Here is a 25266-nt window from a genome sequence, read left to right on the forward strand (position 1 = left end):
GCAATAACTATGCAGTTACCCATCGATGTCTGGAAAGCAGATTTTCGCCACGTCCGAACGAAAGTCCAGATGCCATCCGCACTCCACTAGGTTGGCTTCTCCGTGGCTCACACTTCAAAGATGCCTCTTGTCCAAAGGAAAATAGTACAAGCCTTCTTGTTAGAGGCGCTAAGTGGCACGTAGACAGCGAAGACATCCAGGACTTAATCATAACCGACAAAGGAGAAACAATTTCACCTTCAGTCGACACAGACTTATTCGACATGGAAAGCCTGATGAAATTCTTGCAATCTTATAGAGAACTACAAGAATTTGGTTTTAAATTTTCACGTGAGGACCCAATTGCCTGCGAGCGACATGATGTGCAGGCGGTTAACCTGCTCTGATGGTCACCATCAGCTGCCACTTTTATGGCGCAATGACTGTGCTACGCTTCCTGACAGCCGCGAGATGGCGCAAAAGCGCCTGAAAGGCTTAAAGAAACGTCTGCTAGCAGACAATTCTCTTTTAGAAAAATACGTCGCTCAAATGGAGTCAAATCTAGAGAAAGGCTACACCGAAGAAGTACCAGAAGACGACATCAACAACACTAACCGAAAATGGTACATACCGCATCACTCAGTTATCAACCCAAAAAAACCAGACAAGGTACGTGTGGTATTTGATTGCGCTGCTATCTCTCACAATCGATGCTTAAACGATTACCTCATGTCCGGCCCCGACCTAAACAATTCTTTGGTCGGTCGTGTATTAATGCGATTTTGCAAGGGCCGAATTGCAATAGTCTCTGACATTGAAGCAATGTTTCACCAAGTAAAAGTTTCACCATGTGATCGCGATGCATTGCGTTTTTATTGGTGGAAGGGTGGCGATCTATCGCGTAAACCCACCGTGTACAGAACAAAGGTACACTTGTTTGGAGCAAAATGCTCTCCTTCTGTAGCAACATTCTGCTTGCGTGAAACCGCTCGAGAGCATGGAAAGTTGTTTGATCCTCACGTTGCTCAAACCTTACTGACGTCATTCTACGTCGACGATGCACTGCTAACAGCTGAAAACGATGAAAGTGCATGTAAGCTCGTAAAATACTTACGAGCAATCCTTGGCATGTCTGGGTTCAAGCTAACAAAATGGCTATCCACCAGCGATAAAGTAAAGAATTCAATCCCTGATGAAGAAAAGTCCAAATCGATAAAGAACCAGCTGCCTGGAGAAGGACCAAAGCAACGCGGCCTGGGCATGGAATGGGACGTACAAACCGACGAATTTCGATTCAACGTAGAGCCGTCTACAAAACCGTTGACTAAAAGACAAGTGCTGTCAGTTACAAATGCATTGTTTGACTCATTGGGATTAGTAGCCCCAGTAGTTCTTGAAGCTAGACTCATATACAGTGAACTATGTCTAGCAAAGGTAGGGTGGGACGACCCTGCCGAACCAAACACTCTAAAAAGGTGGAGATCATGGGAAAACACTTTAGAACGTCTAAAAGAGATTCGTATACCTCGCTGCTACAAGCTGAAGTCCACCACTGCGACCCCGGAAGTTCAACTTCACTTCTTCTCCGACGCTTCAACATTAGCTAGGGGATCTGTGTGCTATCTACGTTCAATATTACCTGATTCAACCAATCTTTGCAGTCTTGTTACAGGAAAATCCCTTCTACCCGGCGCTGGAAGACACACGATCCCACGCCTAGAACTAGAAGCTGCCTTGGACACCGTCAATCTGGCTCGGACCGTTAAACCATAGCTCGAGCTAAGTGATTGTCCATGCATTTTTTGGACAGATTCCATGATTGTCCTGCAAAGCTTGTAGGCTGATACGAAACGTTTTCCAACCTTCACTCGCAATCGCCTGCAAAAAATTCTAGGTCATACCAAAGTGTACGACTGGCATCACGTACCAACGGCCCTCAACTCAGCAGATCAGGCATCTCGAGGTATGACTGCTGAAGCTCTACTGCAATCTGGTCATTAGCTAAATGGGCCAGACTTTTTAAAGAAGCCGCCAACCGAATGGCCTCAACAATCCGTTAAGCCACAACAACACGACGATATCTACTCCAAGTTTCAACCTGAACAGCGCCAGAAGGTAACTTCGTTCACTATTGGTACAAATAACAAATCTTCAACAGGAACTGATGTACTCATCTCCTACTTTTCGTCACTGTACCACTTAAAGCTTGCTACAGCGTGGTTACTACGAGTCAAGGCTTACCTGCTTGCTCGAATACGTGGCGACGAAATCACTTCAAACCTCACCCAAAATCCGATCCAAGTGTCTGAACTCCAGTTCGCTGAAAACGAGTTGGTACGTTACGAACAACGCCAAGCCTTTCCGGCATGGTTCTTGTCACTGCCAAAAGGACAACGACCAAAACAATCAAAGACTCAACTCGCGCCGATGGAGAAGCTAAACCCAATCCTGGACGGTAATGCTCTTCGAGTCGGAGGTATACTTGACAAAGCAAACTTACCATACAAAACGAAACATCCAGCCATTCTTGCTCCGGGTCGACACCTAACGGATTTGATCATCGACTATTTCCACGTTGAAAAAGCGAAGCACTTTGGTGCATCTCACACAATCAACCTGCTGGCTCATAAATACTGGATTCTGAATGGAAAAGTTGCTGTTCGAAAAATACTGAACAGGTGTTTACGCTGTCGACGTAGAACCGCAAAGCCAGGAATGCAATTTATGGCTGAACTTCCAGAAGCACGACTTCAAATTTCAGAGCCTCCATTTCGCAACAGTACTGGCGTTGACTACTTTGGACCAATAGTCGTCCGCCAAAGGAGAAGTGACGTGAAAAGATACGGCTGCCTGTTTACTTGCTTAACCACTAGAGCCATACATCTAGAGTTGGCGCCAGACTTAACTACCAACTCATTCATGAACGCTTTGCGACGATTCATCGTGCGTCATTGTTCCGTTTGAAGGTGAGGACGAGAACGCCGTCTAGATCAAGATGATGAACTGTGGAGTTCCAGAACCTTTTTTGATGTATTGTAACTATTATTGTAACTAACTGTATGTGCCTATTGTAATATGTATATTGTATACTGTAGCCTAATGCCAAGCAATCCGAAGTTCAACACTTAGGCTACTAGTTGGATTGATAAAATTTACTTTTCATGAGAAGAAGGCCTATATATGCCCTTCTTCGGGCCGGGAGTGTGTTAATATTATAATCGCCTTGAGTATTATGTCAAGCATCAGCCAGACCTAGCGATGCTTGTTGTTTCAAGACAAGCCTCTGAAACGTCAATCGCGTCTTCGTGCTGATAGAATTATTACGTTACTTTTACAGACATAAAGCTTGTGTTTACTTAAATCCATATATCTCTCTCTACGGAGTTAGTAGTCTATCGAATTGTACAAAAACAATTTACATTTTTAGCAATTCCTTATTCTTCCCGAAACACAAGTTTAAATAATTGCTGTCAGTTTCTAGACAAGAGACTGGGCTTGCAAGGGATTGTGACTCATGAAACGGCACCAGAGTTTCTGTAGTGTGTTGTTTTAAAACGCTATTTTTAACTCTACTGCTCTAAAAAACAGTTTTATGTCATCTTGTGGGCTGAAAATTAATCGTTGTTTTTCATCATCCATTTAAACGTTGCCTTAGCACGGCCAACGGTAATTCAACGTCTAAATGTTGTTTGTCTGTATGTGAATGTAAATACTTGGTCAGGGCCGTTGACAGGATTTCTCGGGCCCGGTACCAATTTATTTTCGGGCCCCCTTCATCGACAATGTTATGAATATAAAGGTTGTGTACAAACTTTTATTGATGTGCTGTTAAAATGAGGATGACACATGCCCTTCAAAGTGGAAAATTAAGAGGAATATCATTCATACTTGGTCAGGGCCGTTGACAGGATTTCTCGGGCCCGGTACCAATTTATTTTCGGGCCCCCTTCATCGACAATGTTATGAATATAAAGGTTGTGTACAAACTTTTATTGATGTGCTGTTAAAATGAGGATGACACATGCCCTTCAAAGTGGAAAATTAAGAGGAATATCATTTATATATTCTCAAAGATTTGTTGTACCGTATCCATGAATTTCCCCAACTGTGCAATTACGCATTAGGGATTTCTTCATAAACTGCAAAAACCTTGCTCTCAATCACGATCTTCGTCGATATGTTTAAAATTGTTGGAGTTTTCGGCTGAAATTAATTCTTTGCCGTAGGAGAGTAAAACATTTTAGGGGGGCGAACATAATTTACGTTCATAGGCCTGTCGGTGTCCCAATTAAATAAACCATCAAATTAAAACATTCTTTGTGTATCACAAAAAAATATACAGTACGGTATATTAAGCCTGACTGGATTCAAAAAAATTTGAACTGAGACTTCACCAATGACTGGATAACAATAACTGCTGAATATTCACCTATATGAACATCTCCAGCCCAACTTCAATAAAAGGCCTGACCAAAAGTAGCTCAATCTTTTCAATTCAAAGATAGTCCAAAGACTCAATATTTGTAAATTTGCATTGAGAAAAAACTAAAATGACAATCCGTTTACTTATCAAACCAGTAACATTACATACTTAATCCATGCTGCTTCAAATCCTACAGCCTGAAAAGAATTTGACAGTTACCATGCTATGTGCATCAAACTTCCACCTTCAACAAAACTACTTTTGATACCAAAAATATTGATATTATATTACAATGAAATCATAGTCAATGCTTTTTCAGAAGATCATTACAAAGATCATCTTACTTCACAATGAAGCAGCTAGGCCTACTCAAATCACAAGCACTGAAGAAAAATGACTCCCAGTTTCCCGGATAATAACTTCAAACTCAATCGTTGCCCCAAAATACAGACCACATTACCAAAACATGACACAAAAATCATGAAAAAAGCACTGTTTACATTGCCTGACATATTAACTGCATGAATTGGATGACAAAACAACATATATAACATGTGTCTTTATATTTGATTGTTGTTGCTCTAATACTGTGTCATAGATAGTAACTAGCTGAGCATATCAACACTGGGACTGGCAAAGACAAACAGCAGTTTATACTAAAACATTCAATATAGAAAACAGTTTAACCATAGCTCACAAAAACATGAAATTAAATCTAGGAAAATTCACAAGTTGTTTTCATTTAATATACTTTTTCACTTTGTGCATACAACTATAGGTAGTGGCCGGGATCAATGCTCACAAAAGTGGTGTTCACAACTGTTGATTATTAAAGTTTATAACAAATGCTTATTTTGTTTGACCATATCTAAAAATGATAAGCTATCTTTGTAGTATTTAAGTCAAGTTTTGCGAGCACAGCATAACTCATGGTAAAATTGACTTCTACCAATGAAGGAATGTAGGCTAGTGTGGTATTCTAATGAACATCTGTAATACCGTAAGCTTATCTCAGCTTGTCGAAGCATTATTTTCTGCAAATACTGAATCGAAACTTAACATTCTGCCCAAATTTTAATACCAAATATAAAAGTTTTCAAAACTATCGATACTCTGTTTTACATTCAAAGCAAAATGTTTTTTATACAAAATGCAACACTATAAAAAGTTATTAAACTGGTAGAATGTTGAAAACTTATGGTAAGAATTGATTTGTCCCAATCACTAGACATTTTTGCCCAAATAATTTTTATAAGCAACTACATTAGTAGGATATTGAGAAAAAACAAAAAACCTCATAAAGTTACCAGTAGCCTACCCAGTAGGCTTTTAAATCTTACCCATGAAGAAATGCAGCCCACATGTTAGTGAATATCAGTAGTAAGCTAACCTCTGTTTCCCAACTGTGCTTTTTTACAGTTCTATTTTGCAGTTGTCGGATTGAAACTTATCATTTTGCCCAGATTGCAGTACCACATGCAACAGTTTTCAAAGTCGGTGATAATACATTTACATTCATTGGAAAATATTAATGTATCTCATAAATTGCAACAATTATGTAAAGTTTCTAAACTGGTGAGGCGTCGAAACATTGTGGTAAGATTGATTTGCCCCAATAGCTGGACATTTTTTGCCCAAATTTGCGACAATTTTTTTTTCAGCGGGGGAGCGACTGCCCCCCATCTCCTACGGCTAAGTAATGTAGATGCAAGTACCTAGAAGTGATTACCACCAAAAAAAATATATATTCAGAATTAAAGAGTGGGTGAAGATAAATATTTGTGTTTTTGAAAAAAAAATCGTGGTTAGGGAAATCACTATACCCGGAAGGGGGCCCGGTACTTTACCATCTGACAGCTGAAGTGGCTGTTTTAACCTTTGATGGCAATTCCTTTGGATCTGATTATATTAAAATCTTGATAATGTTTGAAGTCGCGGGGAATCTTTTAAATCCGGGCCCCATAAATATTCCGTGCCCAGGTCCAAAAGTACCACCTAGACCCCCCTGTACTTGGTGTAGCACAATATTTCTTCAAAGCTTTTGCCGCATCTTGAAAGATGTTGTATGAACGTTAGCGAACGATTGTTATCCGCTTGCTTTCTTCAACCAAGGCATATTACTGAAGCTATTTTTTCTTATCGTTGTCTTTATATAATCAGAGGTGGGCAAAAAGTAGCGCCGCTACCGCTACTTTTTTGGTAAAAGTAGCGGTAGCGGTAGCGGCGCTACTTTTTAGTTGGAATAATGTCTTCAGTAGCGGCGCTACTTTTTTTCCAAAGTAGCGGTAGCGGGAGAGGCGCTACTTTTTGCCCACCTCTGTATATAATAATAATTATAATAATTTATTTGCATCAGACAAAGCTGTCCATATCCAAAACATAGCGCATCTTTTTTGTGTTTTGCAATATCAGCATAAAAGGCTTAGCAAAGCGAACGTTTGAGAGCATAGACCAGAAATTCCGTTGAGTTTTTTATTAGCTGCATTTGGTAAAACGAGATGTTTAAATCTTAACTCTTAAGCATAAATTGAGAAACTTTATGTTAAGTATTTCTTAACCATTTACTAATTGTAAATTTTTGTATTCTATTCTATTTGAATAAGATGCACTAGTAGAATTAATTGCTGTATGACTGTTGCGACGTATTATTATTTGGATTATTGTTTGCACGGATTATCACTTCAAGCCCTGCTTCTGCTGCATCGGTGAGTCGACCAAACTGTCCCCCATCAGCTCTGTATAGGATTGAAATAGCCCATATCTGCGGACTAAATTTGTTAAACAAACTTGCGACCTGCAACCCCGTGAACTTGAGATCTGCAACTTGTGATCCTGTGACCTTCTGATCTTGCAACCTTTCTGCCACAATAAACTAACAGAATTCAAGACCGTGTTCAGGTTCAATCTACTTGGCTTGTTTGTCTGTTGTAGGCGCATAACCGTACTAACTAAGCGACGCATATAATAATCCAATCCACTGTTTGGCGCCAGTGAGAAAGATACTCTTTAACGTAGAATTCGCGTCAAAATTCTACATAATGGTCGAAACAATTAGTCAACTTGAGCAAAAAGGATCGAGGCAAAAAAAGAAGAAATCATACTCATATGAAAGCAAACGCTTCGAAAATTAAACTGTCTTCATTATCAGTGCAAGTACTGTTGCTCCATCCTTTTTGCTCAAGTTGATTTATTTTTTACGGTTGTATGTTTCGATTCTACGTAAAATAATTTCAACTGTGTGGGTTTTATTGCTTTCATCTGCCGTTTGTTACTTTTCACAAATAATATCTTGAGTCGCTTCTAAAAGATTTCATAGTAGGTTATGATTAAAAAGTTGTGTGGCCCGCGACCGCAAAAAGGTTCGTCACCCCTGGGCTAGATAATCACTCACAATATTTCAATAAAATTTTATGTTCCAGAACCGCGGTTTTTGTCCATTTTAGGACTTCTACTCGCAACCACCAAACTGTGCTTTACCACTATGAAATCAGCTCATGAAGTGGAATGTTTTCCACGTTACGTTTCATTGGTTGGATGTCAAAAAGTTCTATTAACTTCTTCAAAAGGATCCACTTCTGGGTAGATTTTAAATTTGGTAATGTTTTCTATCCATCCGATTTAGTAACTTACTGTTTTAAAGATGAAGATTTTTGATTAACTTCCTTGATTCCATTTTCTATCTTACATTTAAAACCAACGTTACTTACCAATGTTATGGCATTTTGGGTGACATGTGTATTATTGCATTTCTTAAGTTTAAATTTACCCCAAAGTAATATGGTGGTTATGAACTTGACAGCAGCCACACACACTTCCGCAACCACCATATCGCCACCTCTGCCCCAGAGCCGGAACCGAAGGTTGTTCCATCGCTAAATACCGATACTTTAGCGTTGCAGTACGTAACAATGATAATCAGATTGAATAACAAAGAGTTTTAACAAGCGCTAAATCTTTTTTTCATGGCCACAGAAGGATTTCAATAACTTGTTTTTTGACAGAGTTTTACCTGGTCTTGTATGGCGGATGACTCTAATTTATATAGTTTGGCTATCTGACTCCATTAACTAATTTCCACACGATTATTACCGGTACTCGAATTATAATTTTAAGTTATCAGGTGTTCATATAATATTGTAGGCTTTGGAAAAATGAATTTAAACATTGTAGAATAACGGAACAAAAGGGTACGGATTTTCACATTACAATAGGCGTCCAACTTGTTACATACGTTTTCTTCACTGAGCTCAGTTTGAGTTGGTCTGACTGAGCTGGTCCGATTGAGCTAGTTTGATGTGAGGTTTTTGTCTAATTAAGCTCTCGCCAAATGCGAACAAATCATTTTATTTGCTGTTCCCTTTTTTCTATTTACTTCGAAAGCAGTTTACATGGAAAATTACAGAAACACTAGGAATTAAATTTAGGTTAAACTAGTTCACTATAGTAAAAGGCAGGAAAACTTACATGATGAAATAATGGGTCGCTACACTATCACTATGTCCTTTTTATTCAATAGAAATTGCCGGTTGTTAATTTCGTCATGGCTTTTTGGCTATTATATAGCAATAGTAATTTTGCTATATATATCTATTCGTCAGAAAAATTAACTTGATTAACGGAAGAATCGTTTCTATGCAAGCAGGATATGTGTATTGGCATGCTGGAACAAGTACGGTGCAACGCATTTATATGATGTAGCCAAAGTTAAATAAATTTATTATTTATTTTCAATTGAACACGCATCAGCAGTTTCTGATAAACCTTCAGGGCTGAAACTGTCAGGGCCGTGGAGTCGGAGTTGTTATAAAAATGGCCGACACTGGCTTGATATGATAAATAACGATAGACAATAAAATTTTTGTTTGAAATCTTTTTCAAAATATTGTTTCTTGTTCTTCGTGTTGTGCTCTAAAACTTTACCAGAACATAAAAGTGTTTGTTCTTGTCAGTTGTGTGAAAGTCGCCGTTCAATTTTGATTACAAATTAAGTGAAATTAATTTTTCAAATATAAAAAAGGACAAAAATTCATAAAAACTTGACAACACTGCAGCCGGAGTCGGCTAACCATCAATTCATAAAAGGAGTCGGGATCGAATATGTTCCGCCAGACTCCACAGCCCTGGAAACTTTACGTGACAAACGGGGCGGCTAAAAACATGTACAATACAGTTGTGTACAAGGGAGCGAGCTGTGGGCTTGCGAGTCTGCAAGTGAGAAAATGGTCACCAGGTGGGGAAAGCGATCTTTCTACTGCAAATAGTACAAAACAAAAAGTGCAAGTCGAGATCATGCAAACTACCCTGGATAGTCCCGCATGATGGAGTTGCGAGTATTCGGAGAAGGATTTCACGCAATCGATCACAGTGAGTGGGGGAACAGAATTTAAACGGTGAGTAAGCGCATAGCAAAACTTGTATCAATGAAAATTATTCCAATTCTGGCATGTAAACATCTGATACTTTTGCATGAGCAATGCACCCGTGGTACCCGGAAGGCGGTCAACCGTGATGGGGGATGAAACCCGGTAAATCATCGTCATAAAAACTTGTTTTGGATCCTACCAATTCAAAAACACCACGATCCTATGCAGAACAAAAACATTTCTACCATACAAAAGCGATTTCAAATTCTTGATTGTGAAGTATGAATCCAGCTGAGATTTTCATCGAGCTACTGGCGGCAAAATGCAGTAAATTTTATCTCTTTCTATGTGCTGCCTCAGTGCAGCATTTGAAGCAGAAATTGTGCAACACGTTTATCTTTTAGATAAATCTCTGCTTGGAAAACAACAGCTCACGTGCAAACCTGCTTTTCTTTTCAAGGAGAGGATCATCATATTTATGAATTCACAAACGCGAAAATCAAGTTTTGTGAGGTACGGATAACTCGTCGGTCTGAGAAACATGCCAGTGAAAGTGATAACCACAATGATTCTATAGATTTCAACTCACACCGCCGCGATTCAGCACCGAGATGCACAAAGCAACAACTATTCTTAATTGAAAATTTGCGTTCTATGCACATGCAGGTTCTTTCAGAGTCTAAGGTGCCCAACATGGAAATAAGTTGCATAACAACAATCCGGTGTCAACAAAATTCACACCGATGTTATCTTAGCAAAGACTTCCTAACATTTGCAAATAGTAAAATATAAAATTGAATATGATAGTAAGATAAATAATACACAGTTTACACTGCATGGCAAGAGCATATGGTTCTACCAGTGCATCATGCAATGCTACTACTGTGTGTCTGGCTTGAATGCAAAGCGCATCGTGCAATGGACGCCAATGCACACGTCACACATTGCGGTGACGTAAATATAAATTGACGAGAAAATATGTAATACTGGCTCATAAAACTTCCAAGTTTACGTCTATTATCTTAAATTCAACGTAAGAATAACCAAGAAATGTTGGAGGCCACCAGCAAGTCACCTCTTGAACGCCCCCTTGCGGGCGGACTCAGTGATGAAGTTGAGCATGATCTCTTTGTCAAGAACACGAAAGCTCTCTGTCTGGACCACCCTGGTCATGTGGTTTAAACAGAACCGGAAGCAAAAATCCTTTAAATCCTGAACAAGATTAAGTAGAAAGTTAAGACATCGACCTTAGGAATGATAACAACCACGGCGATAAGTGAAGTCTATTTGCAAGGAATAAGCATGGTGGGTTGCCTCATCCGAACACAGATCGGTGGCGACATACACGATAACAGCGACACTCACGTTAGCTTGGTATTTGATGGATGCGGCGTACAGTAGGGCAGCGTTCTCCTCACATATCCCCTCACGAATCAACTTCTGGCACTGATACTTCAATCCTGCCTCGCAGTAGGAAGTCGCCAAGTCCAGTAGTCCTGTGAACAAAACCATTACTTTGTGCTCCCTCCTAAAAACCAAGTGGCTGAAATTTGAGCGGAGTATGCCCTGACGCAACAGTAGTGAATTCAGGGTTTACTACGGGCTATGTATCTTTCAATCCATTCCAAAGTTGTCAAGAAATCGACGATCAAGTACCAGGTGAAAGTGACCACGTGGAGATGCCAGTATGCAGCAAGCGACTAGGATCAGGACCAACATTTTAGTTAAAATGGGCATTGCCGGAAGTAATACATCGGGCTAAGAACCCACTTTTGTAAAACAAACCTGTAACTTAGAGGCCTGGAATACATGTTCTTCAGAGAGTTTTGTTAATTTTGCAATGTATTGTTTCTACAACTTGCAATTCACCACAATTTTGAAAGGTGACAAGACCACATCTGATAACATTCTAACTTTGATTTTATCATCAAGCGTAACTTTGCAAATTGAAAAATCAAAAAAGTATTCTTTAGACTCGGAAGGGAGTGACGAAAACGATAATATAATGGGATTGCAATTTCGGCAAATTCTGCTTTCTTCGTATATAACTGGTAAACTTATTCTGAAGCAATCATTTCTTTATCATTGCATTCGATCATGATCGCCCCAAGTCAGAGAATCTCTAATAAAAGAAAATCGTTCAATCGATATCACAATTTGCTACATTTTATCAAAAATTTAGTCCTGTAGAATTGCTCCCTTGTTTATGGTGCGTAAACGTGGTGCGAGAAGCCGTCGTGCTCTAAAAATAATTATCCGCTGACAGTCGTTGACGAATTTTCTCGGTTTTCCTTTGCCTTTGCATGTCCTAACATGGAAGCTAGAACTGTTATTCAGTGTTTAAATCAATTGTTTACTATCTTTGGTTTACCATCCTATATCCACTCGGACCAAGGCAAAACTTTTCTATCGGCAGATTTAGTAAAACATCTGAACGATCGAGGAGTTTCAATCCTCGTGGCAACGGTCAGTGCGAGAGATACAACGGTATCATATGGAATGCAGTGAAACTCGCATTGAAATTTTTAGTTTGGTGCCTGTATTCACCTCAGGCAGCGACGCACTGCAAATGCTTGTTTGTGTTCTAAAGTTCTTCTATTTCACAATGCATAGTTGGTGTAAGGTAGCCGATGTTTGAGATAGTGGCTTTTGTGTTTAGAACAGTACATCTAGAGTTGTATTAACTATTGATTTGTTTCTCGTAGTTTTGTTCGGATTCCTAGTTTGTTAAGCCTTACAATCAGGTTTTGTTATGAATTTATAACAACAAAGAAAGAAGATACGAATGATTTATCATTCGAATTAAGAAGTCTTTTTGTTGGCTGATGCATTGGCAATTATGGCTATATCATTTAACGTATACTCGTCGTCAAGTGAGCCGCTGGGGGGGGGGGGTATCTTTTTACCACCCCAGATTCACGATAATCCCGGACTACACTGGAAGGCTACTAGAGAGCCAAGTCTTTGGTTTCATCATCTATGATGTGCAGACCTTCCGCTTCGTTGAAGATGGTACAGTTATTGATGATGTGGTCTACGGTCTGTTTCTCGGCACCAAATTCACAGGAGGAGGAAGAGGCCATTCCCCATTGGTGCATGGTTGAGCGGAAAAGCCCGAAGCCCGTATGGAGACGGTTGAGGCGCACCCATGCCTGTCTTGAAAGTGTTAGGCCAATCGGGCGTGTGTCGGCTTCGGGGATGAACAGATGGAGTCTGGTGATACTTGACTTTCATTCAGAATTCCATTTATAGTCCGTCCAAGTGGTCGCAGAGATGTCTTGTTCATCAGCTTTGTTGATCAAAAGTTAAGCGGCTGGCACGAATGGGTGTCTGAATTTCAGTCGACAGGGGTGCTCGTTTGGGGGAGCAAAGCTCTTGTGGTGAAGATGATGGTTAGGCTCCAGTGCCCGTCGACAGAGTGGCTTCTTCGCGACGAAGCTCAACGGGTTGGATGCCAGCGAGAAGGGGGAGATTGTCCAATGCTGTGAGATGCAGACATCCGGTCACTGTGCGCAGGGTGCTGTTTATGGCAGTGTCGATGTTGTGGAAGTGAGCATTACGGCACCAAACAGACGCACAGTACTCTGCTGAAAAGTAGACAAGGGCTAAGACTGCTATACGCAAAGTGTCAGCCAGTGACACCAAATGGTGGCGGTAGTGAGTGATCTGTCTAGTGTCACCCCAAGATACCTTGGTTCAGGGCAGAAGGACAGAGGTTTTCCATTGTTCTGGACATGAAGCTCACGATCAGCTTCCCGATTGTGTAGGTGGAAATCTGCTGCCACAGTTTTGGTTTCACTGAATTTCAGTGGCCAATTCTGGAGATAAGCTGAGAGAGTATTCAATATTCATGTCCTGGCTCAAGATGTCTTCTAGGTTTTCCCACGACTTTGTGGAGTGATGAATTGCCAGGTCGTCCGCATAAGCGTATTTTGCGGAGATCGTGGTTGGCAGGTCGTGGGTGTAGAATGTAGATGTTGAAAGAAAGTGGAGCTAGGACCGATCCCTATGGGGTGCCGTTTTTCAGGCGTCTCAGCCTGCTTCACCGTGAATTGCCGGTGGTGAGGGTGAAGCTTCGATTCCTGACAAGTTCCATAATCTCGTCCTGTTGCTCAACACAACAAACAGTGTACCAGCCTCATTTTTTTAATCAAATATCGATTTCGCTTTTAAAGCATCTTCAGTTTGATATTGTCAAGAGCAAAATAATAATAAAAAATTCTTCAAAGGTTAAAAGTTTAGATATTATGACGCAACAAAGCATGTTGCGCCACCATGGAAACAATGAAACAAATTATATGATCTATTACTACGTAATTACTAAAGAAGAAAACGTAACAAGTTAAATTAAATAGCATGAAAACCAAAAGAGTCTACAAGTTTTATCAAATGAAGTAAAAGATAACTAATAAGTTTCTACACTGTCTATTCGATAATCAAGAAATTGACAAAATTAATGGATGTTCTAAAACAATTACGCAGGCAAATAACAATAAAACAATTAACTAATCAATGAATTCAAAAGTAATGGCTGTCAATGCATAGTGACATTATTGAGATTTAGCTAAAAAAAATTTTTTTTTAACCAGAGCAATTGCATGAAGTGCACAGCAAACAAATGTGCTATAGTAGGCCTACAAGTGTTTTTCATTTAAATTTAGGCAAAAACATTTTTTGAACATTTATTTTGGCATCTAACAATTGATACCACAATTCTTCTTTGTGGTCAAGTTTGATTGGGTTTGGTTCTTCTACAAACGTGACTTCAAAGCAGTCTGATAATTGAAGATTTCCCAGTGAAGCATCAGTATGTATTTTTTGGTAATGTTGCAACAATGCCGTTCTGTCGGTTTTGTCGGAGGAGTTGCCGCAGTTACCCGAATTCCAAATGGAGCGATGTTTGTTCCAACGTGCAGAAAATGAATTTTTTGTTTGTCCAACATACTGCTCTTTGCAAATTTTGCAGGTAGCTACGTAAATTCCAAAGTTCTTACATGTCAAATTCTGTTTAAGACGAAAAAGTTTTCCTGATTGCGACGTAAGACTGTGTGTGTCACTGACCATACAAGAAAAGTTTTTTCTACCGCCACACAATGCACAATTTCCGCACCTTTTTGAAGATCCAATGTTTTTAATTTTTTTATTTGAAAAAGCCAAATCCTTGTAAGTCGTGACATAAGATGCAATAGTTGGTGGTCTTTTGAAGACAATACTGGCTGAAGATTTTAATTTCTTTTCTTTGTCTGAAAGTGTTAAAATGTTTGTAAAAGAGGAAGCCCAAATGATTCTTTTTTTGTCTGCGTTGGTTTTCTTCTCCGGTGCAAGTCTAGATTTCCAAGTTTTTGCCAAGTCAATAATGCTTTCGGTCATTTTTTTATTAAAGCCAGAGGCTATGCATTTATTGTACAAGCGAGTTAAACTCTTCAAGTAATACGGTTCAGTTTCATTTAATCGACGCATTCGAATGCATTCTCCATACACAATTGATCTGAACACACTCTGTGGATGATGTGAATTTCCATGAAGAAATTTTGCGTCCACAGCTGTTGGTTTCACAAAATCAGAAGTGAAAAACCCCATGTTGTTTTGGCTTGAAATGATGTGAAACACGTCAAGAAACTCAACTCCTTTTCCTTCATCTTCGGTGGAAATATTTCTAAATTTTAGTTTTAGATCCCAAGATGCAAATGCTTCGGTCAAGTGCAATTGTATGTTTTCTGTGTTTTGGGACCCAAATGATAGCCACATGATGTCATCGATGAATCTTTTGAATAGTTCCGTTTTCTGTAATACATGCGATATGCTTCGAACAACATAATGCATGGAAATGTTGGCAATCGATACGGAGTTGTTGTCACCGGTTACCAAACCTTGTTTTTGTTTATAAAATTTGTCCTGGTATTGAATAATTACATTGTCCAAGCAAAGCATGACTAAATTAATAAACAAAGTTTGTGTTGTTTTGCTCCATATTGTTTGTTGATTCAAAGCAAATGCCATTGCTGTTTGTACTAGTCGACGGTTCAGGTTAGGATAGAGTCCTTTTACATCAGCTGCTACGAGGTAAAACATGATAAATATGGATAAATATGCAATAAATATGCATAAAATATGCAATGGATAAATATGCAATGTCAAAGCAACTACCATTATCGTAAAAACAAAAAAAGCACATCTCGATATCGCCAAAGAAAAATCCAAAGAAAGAAACAGAACAACGTTAGAGACGCAGACGCTATAATTCTAAATAAATCCAGCTATGCACTTACTGAGGATGAAAAGATAGTATTAACTTATGGTTTGAAATTTGCGCCAACACCTAAATGGAATGAAACAATCAAACAATCAGAATGGTACAACATGCAACAACACATCCGTAGAATTGAGTGGGAAAATGTTTTTAAATCTGATAACGATGATGACGAAAGCTTTGAAAACGGACTACCAGACAAACTAAAAATTCCTAAAACATCTAGACCCAACCGAGAAGTTTTGGACGAAGAAACCACCACCTACACTGAAATGGTCACGTCTAAACTACGCAATGCAGAAAAACAAATTCAAAAAAACTATTTCACTAAAAATAATCTAACGCAGTCACAAAGAAATGCCCTATGCCACCTTAAAACTTTAGTCAGAGACAGAGAAATTGTCATTTGTCGTGCAGACAAAGACGGAAAAACAATCATCGTTAACTATTCGGATTATGACCAAATAATGGAAAAGGAGCTACAGAAATTTCACGAGATAAAAACGTTGAATAAAAGCAACATCAATAAGCATATGAATGAAGTTAGAGAAGATGGTGAAAATTTGATGAAGAAATTACATGCAGCAGGCATTTTGGATGACAAACTTTTATTGCATACCGTAGGGATTCAACATTCACCATCAGGATACCATAGAAAATCTGGACCTACAGCTAAATACTTTTGCAATAACTCCGCAGCTTATGCATACCCTTTGTTTAAAACTCACAAACTAAACGAAGAAGTCTTAAAAACAACAACAATCTCTGAAATTCCGACCAGATTATTACAATCTGCCGGCAACATCACCACTTCCAGAATTACTGCTTTCCTCGAACATATGCTCCAACCAATTAGTGTTAACTTCTGTAAGACAGAAATTGATGAATACTGCAGGGACAGCAAGGATTACATTACAAAACTCATCAATTGGAAGTCAAGTCCAAAAACATTTCTCAACAACAATGATAACAAACTGCACCTCGTAGCAGCTGATGTAGAAGGACTCTATCCTAACCTGAATCGTCGACTAGTACAAACAGCAATGGCATTTGCTTTGAATCAACAAACAACATGGAGCAAAACAACACAAACTTTGTTTATTAATTTAGTCATGCTTTGCTTGGACAATGTAATTATTCAACACCAGGACAAATTTCATAAACAAAAACAAGGTTTGGTAACCGGTGACAACAACTCCGTATCGATTGCCAACATTTCCATGCATTATGTTGTTCGAAGCATATCGCATGTATTACAGAAAACGGAACTATTCAAAAGATTCATCGATGACATCATGTGGCTATCATTTGGGTCCCAAAACACAGAAAACATACAATTGCACTTGACCGAAGCATTTGCATCTTGGGATCTAAAACTAAAATTTAGAAATATTTCCACCGAAGATGAAGGAAAAGGAGTTGAGTTTCTTGACGTGTTTCACATCATTTCAAGCCAAAACAACATGGGGTTTTTCACTTCTGATTTTGTGAAACCAACAGCTGTGGACGCAAAATTTCTTCATGGAAATTCACATCATCCACAGAGTGTGTTCAGATCAATTGTGTATGGAGAATGCATTCGAATGCGTCGATTAAATGAAACTGAACCGTATTACTTGAAGAGTTTAACTCGCTTGTACAATAAATGCATAGCCTCTGGCTTTAATAAAAAAATGACCGAAAGCATTATTGACTTGGCAAAAACTTGGAAATCTAGACTTGCACCGGAGAAGAAAACCAACGCAGACAAAAAAAGAATCATTTGGGCTTCCTCTTTTACAAACATTTTAACACTTTCAGACAAAGAAAAGAAATTAAAATCTTCAGCCAGTATTGTCTTCAAAAGACCACCAACTATTGCATCTTATGTCACGACTTACAAGGATTTGGCTTTTTCAAATAAAAAAATTAAAAACATTGGATCTTCAAAAAGGTGCGGAAATTGTGCATTGTGTGGCGGTAGAAAAAACTTTTCTTGTATGGTCAGTGACACACACAGTCTTACGTCGCAATCAGGAAAACTTTTTCGTCTTAAACAGAATTTGACATGTAAGAACTTTGGAATTTACGTAGCTACCTGCAAAATTTGCAAAGAGCAGTATGTTGGACAAACAAAAAATTCATTTTCTGCACGTTGGAACAAACATCGCTCCATTTGGAATTCGGGTAACTGCGGCAACTCCTCCGACAAAACCGACAGAACGGCATTGTTGCAACATTACCAAAAAATACATACTGATGCTTCACTGGGAAATCTTCAATTATCAGACTGCTTTGAAGTCACGTTTGTAGAAGAACCAAACCCAATCAAACTTGACCACAAAGAAGAATTGTGGTATCAATTGTTAGATGCCAAAATAAATGTTCAAAAAATGTTTTTGCCTAAATTTAAATGAAAAACACTTGTAGGCCTACTATAGCACATTTGTTTGCTGTGCACTTCATGCAATTGCTCTGGTTAAAAAAAAATTTTTTTTTAGCTAAATCTCAATAATGTCACTATGCATTGACAGCCATTACTTTTGAATTCATTGATTAGTTAATTGTTTTATTGTTATTTGCCTGCGTAATTGTTTTAGAACATCCATTAATTTTGTCAATTTCTTGATTATCGAATAGACAGTGTAGAAACTTATTAGTTATCTTTTACTTCATTTGATAAAACTTGTAGACTCTTTTGGTTTTCATGCTATTTAATTTAACTTGTTACGTTTTCTTCTTTAGTAATTACGTAGTAATAGATCATATAATTTGTTTCATTGTTTCCATGGTGGCGCAACATGCTTTGTTGCGTCATAATATCTAAACTTTTAACCTTTGAAGAATTTTTTATTATTATTTTGCTCTTGACAATATCAAACTGAAGATGCTTTAAAAGCGAAATCGATATTTGATTAAAAAAATGAGGCTGGTACACTGTTTGTTGTGTTGAGCAACAGGACGAGACTCAACCGCTTCAAGTGGACAGTTTGCTGGGTGGTTCACTAAAAACAGAAAAGTTTTATTAGTCAAGTTCCATAATCATTATGAACCCACATGTCGGTCAGGAAGCAGGCAAAGCAGCTTGCAAGTAAGGCCGCGGTGCCATACGGTGTCATAGGCAGCTGTGAGATCACAAAGACAGGGCCGGCATGTTTGCCTCAAAGCAATCCATGATGTCTTGGGTCAAGAGTGTGACCTGATCTACGGTTGATTTTCCGTGCGAGAACCCAGCTTGCTCTTTTGGAAGGAGCGGGTCGATGATTGGGTTGACATGGGCATAGATTAGCCTTTCGAGGACTTTGAAAAAAACACACAGGAGAGATCGGACGATAACTCCTTGGGTCCTCTGACGGCTTGTGAAGCTTAGGGATCGCAAATACTAAAGCTCTTCTCCAGATTTTTGGAATTGTGAGGTGGTGCAGGCAGGAAGAGAGGTTTCTACGTAACCAGGACTTGAGAAAGCAGGGTCATTATTGAGTACAAGCTTCGAGCAGATCTTATCCGGCCCTGGAGACTTGTGTGGTTCTACTAGGCAGAGGGCGGTGACGAATTCTTCTGGAGTGAAATTTCCAGAGATTGTTTCTTCTTGTGATGTTTCCACTCGCCACAGGGCAGATACTTCCTTGACGACAAGGCGATATGCCTTGCGGTCCTTTGTCTTGTTGACCCCGTTCTTCACTAGTTGGGAAGCGATGGCATTTGCAGAAACAGGGCACTGGCGAGGGGAGTTTGCTGAGCGCCCAATGAGGTTGTTGATGATGCTCAACGTATGTGTAATTGTGTATGCTGATGATTTGTGTTGTTTTGAACCAAGTGTTAAGGGTCATCTCCAGAATCAATGTTTGTCAAAAATATGCCATTTCTCACAACATAATACTTAACTGCAACAAAACTGTTGCTGATTTATTTAAATCCAAGATGTTGAAACTTTAACTCGATCATATATTTAAATGAAAAACGCATCTGCTTTGAAACCTCTGTGAATTATTTAGGAGTAATAATTAACTACTTGCTATCCGATGATGAAGACATGAAACGACAATTACGATCGTTGTATTTCTCTGGAAACATGTTAAAAGAAAGGTTTTCCAAATGTTCGATTGCTGTTAAAAATGTGTTGTTTCGTTCCTATCGTATGCCTTTATATGCCTGTCAACTATGGTGCAACTATCTTTCATCCAGTAGTAATCGCTTGCGTGTTGGATACAATAATTGTTACAGAAAGTTGTTTAATCTGCAAAGACCGCTGCATTCGTTGATAACAATACCACGACTTTTCAAGCTCTCATTCGTAAAAAAAATTACATCAGCTTAGTTTGTAACACGTTGCCAGATCTTCTAACCAATGGATTTAAGAACTAATGCGAACAGACTGTTACTATCATTCTTTGTATATTGTATATTACAACTCAGCTCTTCGGAGTTGAGTATTTTCTTTGTTTTACATTTTCTGTGTGATTGTAATATGGACCTTCTTGAGTCTGATGCAAATACAAATAAATAATAAATTTAAAACCAGCCAGCCAACCACACAGCATCAGTAGCAAAACGAAAAGTTGTGCACGCGACGCATTGCGTCATCTTCTGCACTGCGTCATCTTCCGCACTGCGTCATCTTCTACACTGCGTCATCTATGATACATTTAAAAGTGACAGGGTCATAACAGTGATGTTATGGAGCTCACCAATAGCGTCCTCTGGCGGCAGCTCAACGTGGTCCGTGTAAAGCCATTTTAAAAAAGAGTAGACAACTGGATGACTGTATCCAGTGATCTCGATGGTGTCCTGGCCGTTCTCATCCCAGTGGCTTTGAAACATCCTTCTGAAGTAGTCACACCTGGAAGATATTTAGAAAGGATGCGGTTAAACAAAATATTCAGAATTTTAAAGAATGTAATTTTTCCACATCATTGTTGAATTCCGTATGACTGAGACGGATAAAAATGAAGCACATGGTGATGGCATGATGCACCGGATCAGAGTTCGAATCCACCTTGGAGTGATATTTCAAATGTTATACAATAAAACTATACACTGGGTGGAATGAAAGTCTCGTTTGTAAACATCCTCACAAGCGCACATGACACTTCCGTCTGTATCCAAGCTAATGCTCGGTGGTTGAAGATGGCAATGGAAGGAAGTCAATCTTCATACATGCTCTTGATGGGTGTCGAGCTGGCGCCTTTCCGAAGGTCATGCACTGGTAAGAAGCCGACAAGGCAATCTGGTGAGAGAATCCACCAGGCCCACGGGCCTACTGATTGACACAAAGAGTGTTGTGACGAATAGAATGTCAGATGGCTAAGGATGATGCACTTACCTTGTAGATGTTGAAAGCAAAAAGAAATAGACTTGAAGAAAGCTTGGAATACAAGGAATACAATTTTTAGAATAAAACATGGAAGAAAACAAAGAAAACATTTTTGTTTGCAAATTCGACTTAACTATCTTCAAAAATCGCACTGAAGATAACCAAGCTACAGATGAAAATATATGCACCGAATACATGTCACCTGATTTTGAGGAGAGCTTTGTGGGCATGGATAATCTTTCCGTCAGCTGAAATCTTCAGGTCGGCTGTGGATTCATCATTAAATGCTGATGACACGCACTGATGCACAGATGGTTCCACATCACTGCACACGACCATTGGCCTCCAGCTGACCTGCGATATACGTTGCAATTATCCAGTAGCGTTGACCTACCGTGCGAGGATAGCAAGGACTCTAGCTCGATTTCAGTCAGTGCCATCCTGATTGGTTCTGCAGTGAGAGGATGACAATTCTGCATTGAAATGACATCTGATAACATTCAGTAAACGCAAATAATCTTCACTCACTGGTGGGGAGCTAAAGTGGGCGAACACAGAATTGAGGTTAGAAAATTGCGTCAGCTTCGGATCGGGAGTGGATTGTTGACGCAGCTGGCCCCACATCCATATCTGAAGAATAAACGATTCTTACAAACTGATCAAAACATAAAACAGAATGAAACAAACAACTCTTGTAACTCATGAAAACCATTTTGTTTTGACTCAGATGGGAGAGCTTGCAGTACAATTTACTAGCACAGTGGCAGTTGCAGTACAATTGAGACAGCAGAATAAGACAATTCAGCTAGCTGTTGCTGTTTTGGCACGCTATAAACTGTCGATCAAACACAGACGCAGAACACATCCCCTTAAAACATGTAAAAATGTAATAGAATTTCAAATTATCTCCGAAAATATTTAAAATTTACATAGAAACCTCGAAGTTTAACAATAGCATCAGAGTAATTAAATAAAAAAACGTGACTTTTCCGTTATGGAAACCTCGCGGCGGTCAACGTCTACAATTGGACGACGTGGGGAGCACCAACAAACACGCTTCTGGTTGCCTTCAAAGCGCAAAGCAATAGAAAAAAATCAACGAACAAACCTTCCCTGTTTGGGTCTGGGCAGCCGACGAGTGAGAATAGTGCGTGGTTGCTATGGTAACCACCCGCCCGATGTGATTGGCTACCTGTTGAACAGACACGTCATTGAACTAAGCTGGAGCGATGCGAGAGGTGTTGAAAACGATTTTTAGTCCTCCTTTAATACGCTGGAAACATATAATCTCTTACAATATCAATATCAAGTTTAACATATTTAAGTTTATTACAATAATATTTACACAAGTCAAAAAAGAAAACTACATAGAAACAAATTTCGAATGTTTTCGACATCACAAGATTCCTCTTCTGGAATAATATACAGTACTTTTACATCTAAACATCTACATTTATTTTTTAAGAATAAAATAACGATCCCAAAAGAACACTCACATGTTTTATCGAGGGTACACTTGATTTTGTTGCGTATGCGATAAAACATGTCGCGCCGGTTTACTGAAACAATGTATTCCGTGCAACGATTACGATGCAACAGCATTGATGCGGTTGCATGCATGGCATGTGTCCTTGCGTGAAAGTGACCACACTTTGTAAACGTTTATTTGCACCAATCTTCCGCGACTGCAACCTTGCAATCTTATGATGACACGCACAAGAAAACTTACTGATATCAAAAAGATAACACTGGCCAACTAAAGAAAGATTTTGTTTAAGAAACGGGTGTGAGAGTCTTTTTAGGGTATTTCGAGGCCCTTGATTTCGAAAATGCACGTGTTATTTTCGAATCGGCTCTAGTTTTTGAGATACAGCAAAATCATTTTTCGAAGTTGCGAGTACCCATAGACGAAACATGGTGTCATTAATTACATACACATAATTGGAAGTAATCCCCCCAGGCATGCTTTCGAGTTATACAAACTCCCTTTATTAGAACCAATCAAGTTGATTACAAGGAAACAAACAGTTATTTAACGTTTACTCGCCTAGTAACACTCAAAATGCGATGCGAAGTAAATCTGAGGATACAAGATGAGGAATACATAACTACATGCAATTGATTGAGTTTCGCTTTTAGCGGCATAACGATTGGTTACTCCACAATGTAGATATTAACGACCTGATGCTGCGAGTTTGCTGTGGTAATAGCGAATTGCACTAGCTTTCGAAACACAAGTTCCCTATGACAAATGGTGTTGAAGTCAGTGAGTCGTTGTTTTATGCGGTTATTTTGTTTGGCTTGACGCTGCTGTCTGTTGAGTTTCTGTGTTGTTAAGTGTTATTGCTGTGAAATTTTGTTGAATTAATTGATTAATAGATTAGGTGACGTAGTTCTTCCCTTCCTTGCAGATGATCTTGTAGACACAGTTCTTGGTGGAACACATGTCTTCGTTCCGTAGTGGGCAGTCTTGTAGCCGGCAAGGTTCGGATTTTTGTGGTTTTTGAAGGGCGTTTCGGAGGACTCGTGAGCGTCGTAAGAGGCGGACTGGCATAGCCAGGTCTTTGAAAACTTTCTTTACTTTACGGTCCGCGTCGTCGCTCATAAGAGGAAATTCAAAATGTATGGAGTTGTACGGTGTCTGGGGGGTTTGTCTGTTTTACTGGTGTCGTCGTCTGTGTTGTTTAAGAAAGTCCTTGGGGCATCCATTGTCCTCGATCGGCTTCTCGAATTCCGTCAGGTGTGGTATTGCTCTGTTGGGTGAAGACTGAAGAAAATTTTTCTTCTCTGCATTTCATTTAAGAGCATGGTCTTCTTAATGCTTATGGGTAGGGCCGAGTCGAAGTGTGGGAGTAGTTTTGTCTTTGCTTTTTTCTGGTAGAACTCGTGGTGGATTGTGCCGTCTCTGTCGATCTTTATGGTGAAGTCCAGTAGACCGTAACTTTCCAAAAGAGTTTATGAGGGAAGTCATGGGAATGTGCAATATTTCTACAAACTCTGCTGAGAGACAGATTTTTGGAAAAGCTGAGATTTCTTCGATTTGATCTGAAGAGGGAAAGGCATAGGAATTTATTGCATGATAAAATTGCACTTGCTTCGCAACTCTGAAACGGTTTGATAAAAAACTGTTTGAGCTGTAATTGAACAAGTGCTCTGATGCCTAAAGCTAGTGCCAGAAGCCGACGTGTTGATTCACTGTTCACTGTTAGTGAAATTGTATTTCTGTTCGCAGTTTTAGTTTGTACAAGTTGGAGTGAAGGGTGTGTAACATCCATTTATTGAGTTTTAAAAAACTAAGAAACGAAGTACACCTGCAAAACACAAACCATAAATATAAAGCGAACAAAGTAGATCTGTTTCACACAATCAGAACTTAAAGTAACAAAACGTCCTTATAACCGAACATTGCAAGTAAAGCTCTTATGAAAACTAGACTGAGTGAGGTGGGAACGCGAACTGAGAAAACAATCAACGTAAAGCGCTCCAAGCAAAGAAACCAGAACGTAGGTACATGTAAACTAAACGTAATTTTACAACATATTTTACAACAGGGTGTTGATTTAGCTGGTCTGCTGTTAACTTGAGTTGTGACTTGTGTTATAGAATGATTAATGCAGATTCGAGGTTTAAGCTTAATAAAACCAAATAATGGTTACAACAATTTATTAAACTTATAATTTAAACATGAACAAGGTCTTGAAACCTGAGCGTTTGGAAACTGAGCCAAGTGCTCCGTCAGCAGTCGACGAATTCAAACATTGGCTTGAGACGTTCAATCACTATTTAGAAGCTTTGGCTGCAGCAAATTTGAACCCAGACAATTTGAAAGTTTTAATCAACATGGTGTCCCCAAAGATTTATAAAAGTATAGCAAGTGCTAGAGACTATGAATCGGCCATGACTATCCTGAAGGGTCTCTATGTAAAGCCTAAGAATATCGTAGCTGCACGTCATCGCT

General features: G+C 39.2%; 2 protein-coding genes across 3 annotated transcripts in view; one reads left to right on the forward strand and one right to left on the reverse strand.

Moving 5' to 3' along the window:
* The first annotated feature begins 450 nt into the window (after nt 1-450).
* On the forward strand, nt 451-2943 carry LOC145787275 (uncharacterized). The gene is made up of 2 exons (XM_082598986.1): nt 451-1740; nt 1981-2943. Exons 1-2 carry the CDS (start codon nt 451-453, stop codon nt 2941-2943), a joined length of 2253 nt encoding a protein of 750 aa, XP_082455112.1.
* A 5553-nt stretch (nt 2944-8496) lies between these two features.
* The window catches only part of LOC145787509 (RCC1 and BTB domain-containing protein 1-like), a 54200-nt gene continuing 37430 nt past the window's right edge, over nt 8497-25266 (reverse strand). For both annotated transcript variants that reach the window (XM_082599264.1, XM_082599266.1), the window contains exons 7-12: nt 22417-22500; nt 21837-21938; nt 21511-21662; nt 20683-20834; nt 11131-11261; nt 8497-10977 (exon numbers count right to left, since the gene is read on the reverse strand). In XM_082599264.1, coding sequence (XP_082455390.1) covers nt 10837-10977; nt 11131-11261; nt 20683-20834; nt 21511-21662; nt 21837-21938; nt 22417-22500 — 762 coding nt within the window. In that variant the 3' untranslated portion in view covers nt 8497-10836. The remainder of the gene's footprint in view (nt 10978-11130; nt 11262-20682; nt 20835-21510; nt 21663-21836; nt 21939-22416; nt 22501-25266) is intronic.

This window comes from Aplidium turbinatum, chromosome 18 (assembly GCF_918807975.1).
Source record: "Aplidium turbinatum chromosome 18, kaAplTurb1.1, whole genome shotgun sequence".
NCBI lineage: Eukaryota > Metazoa > Chordata > Ascidiacea > Aplousobranchia > Polyclinidae > Aplidium > Aplidium turbinatum.

Excerpts from the sequence above, each read along its gene's own strand:
- LOC145787275 (XM_082598986.1), top strand. The coding sequence starts at position 451 with ATGGCGCAAAAGCGCCTGAAAGGCTTAAAGAAACGTCTGCTAGCAGAC. Across the intron at positions 1,741-1,980 it reads CCGTCAATCTGGCTCGGACC|CTAAATGGGCCAGACTTTTT; the intron begins GTTAAACCATAG and ends TCTGGTCATTAG.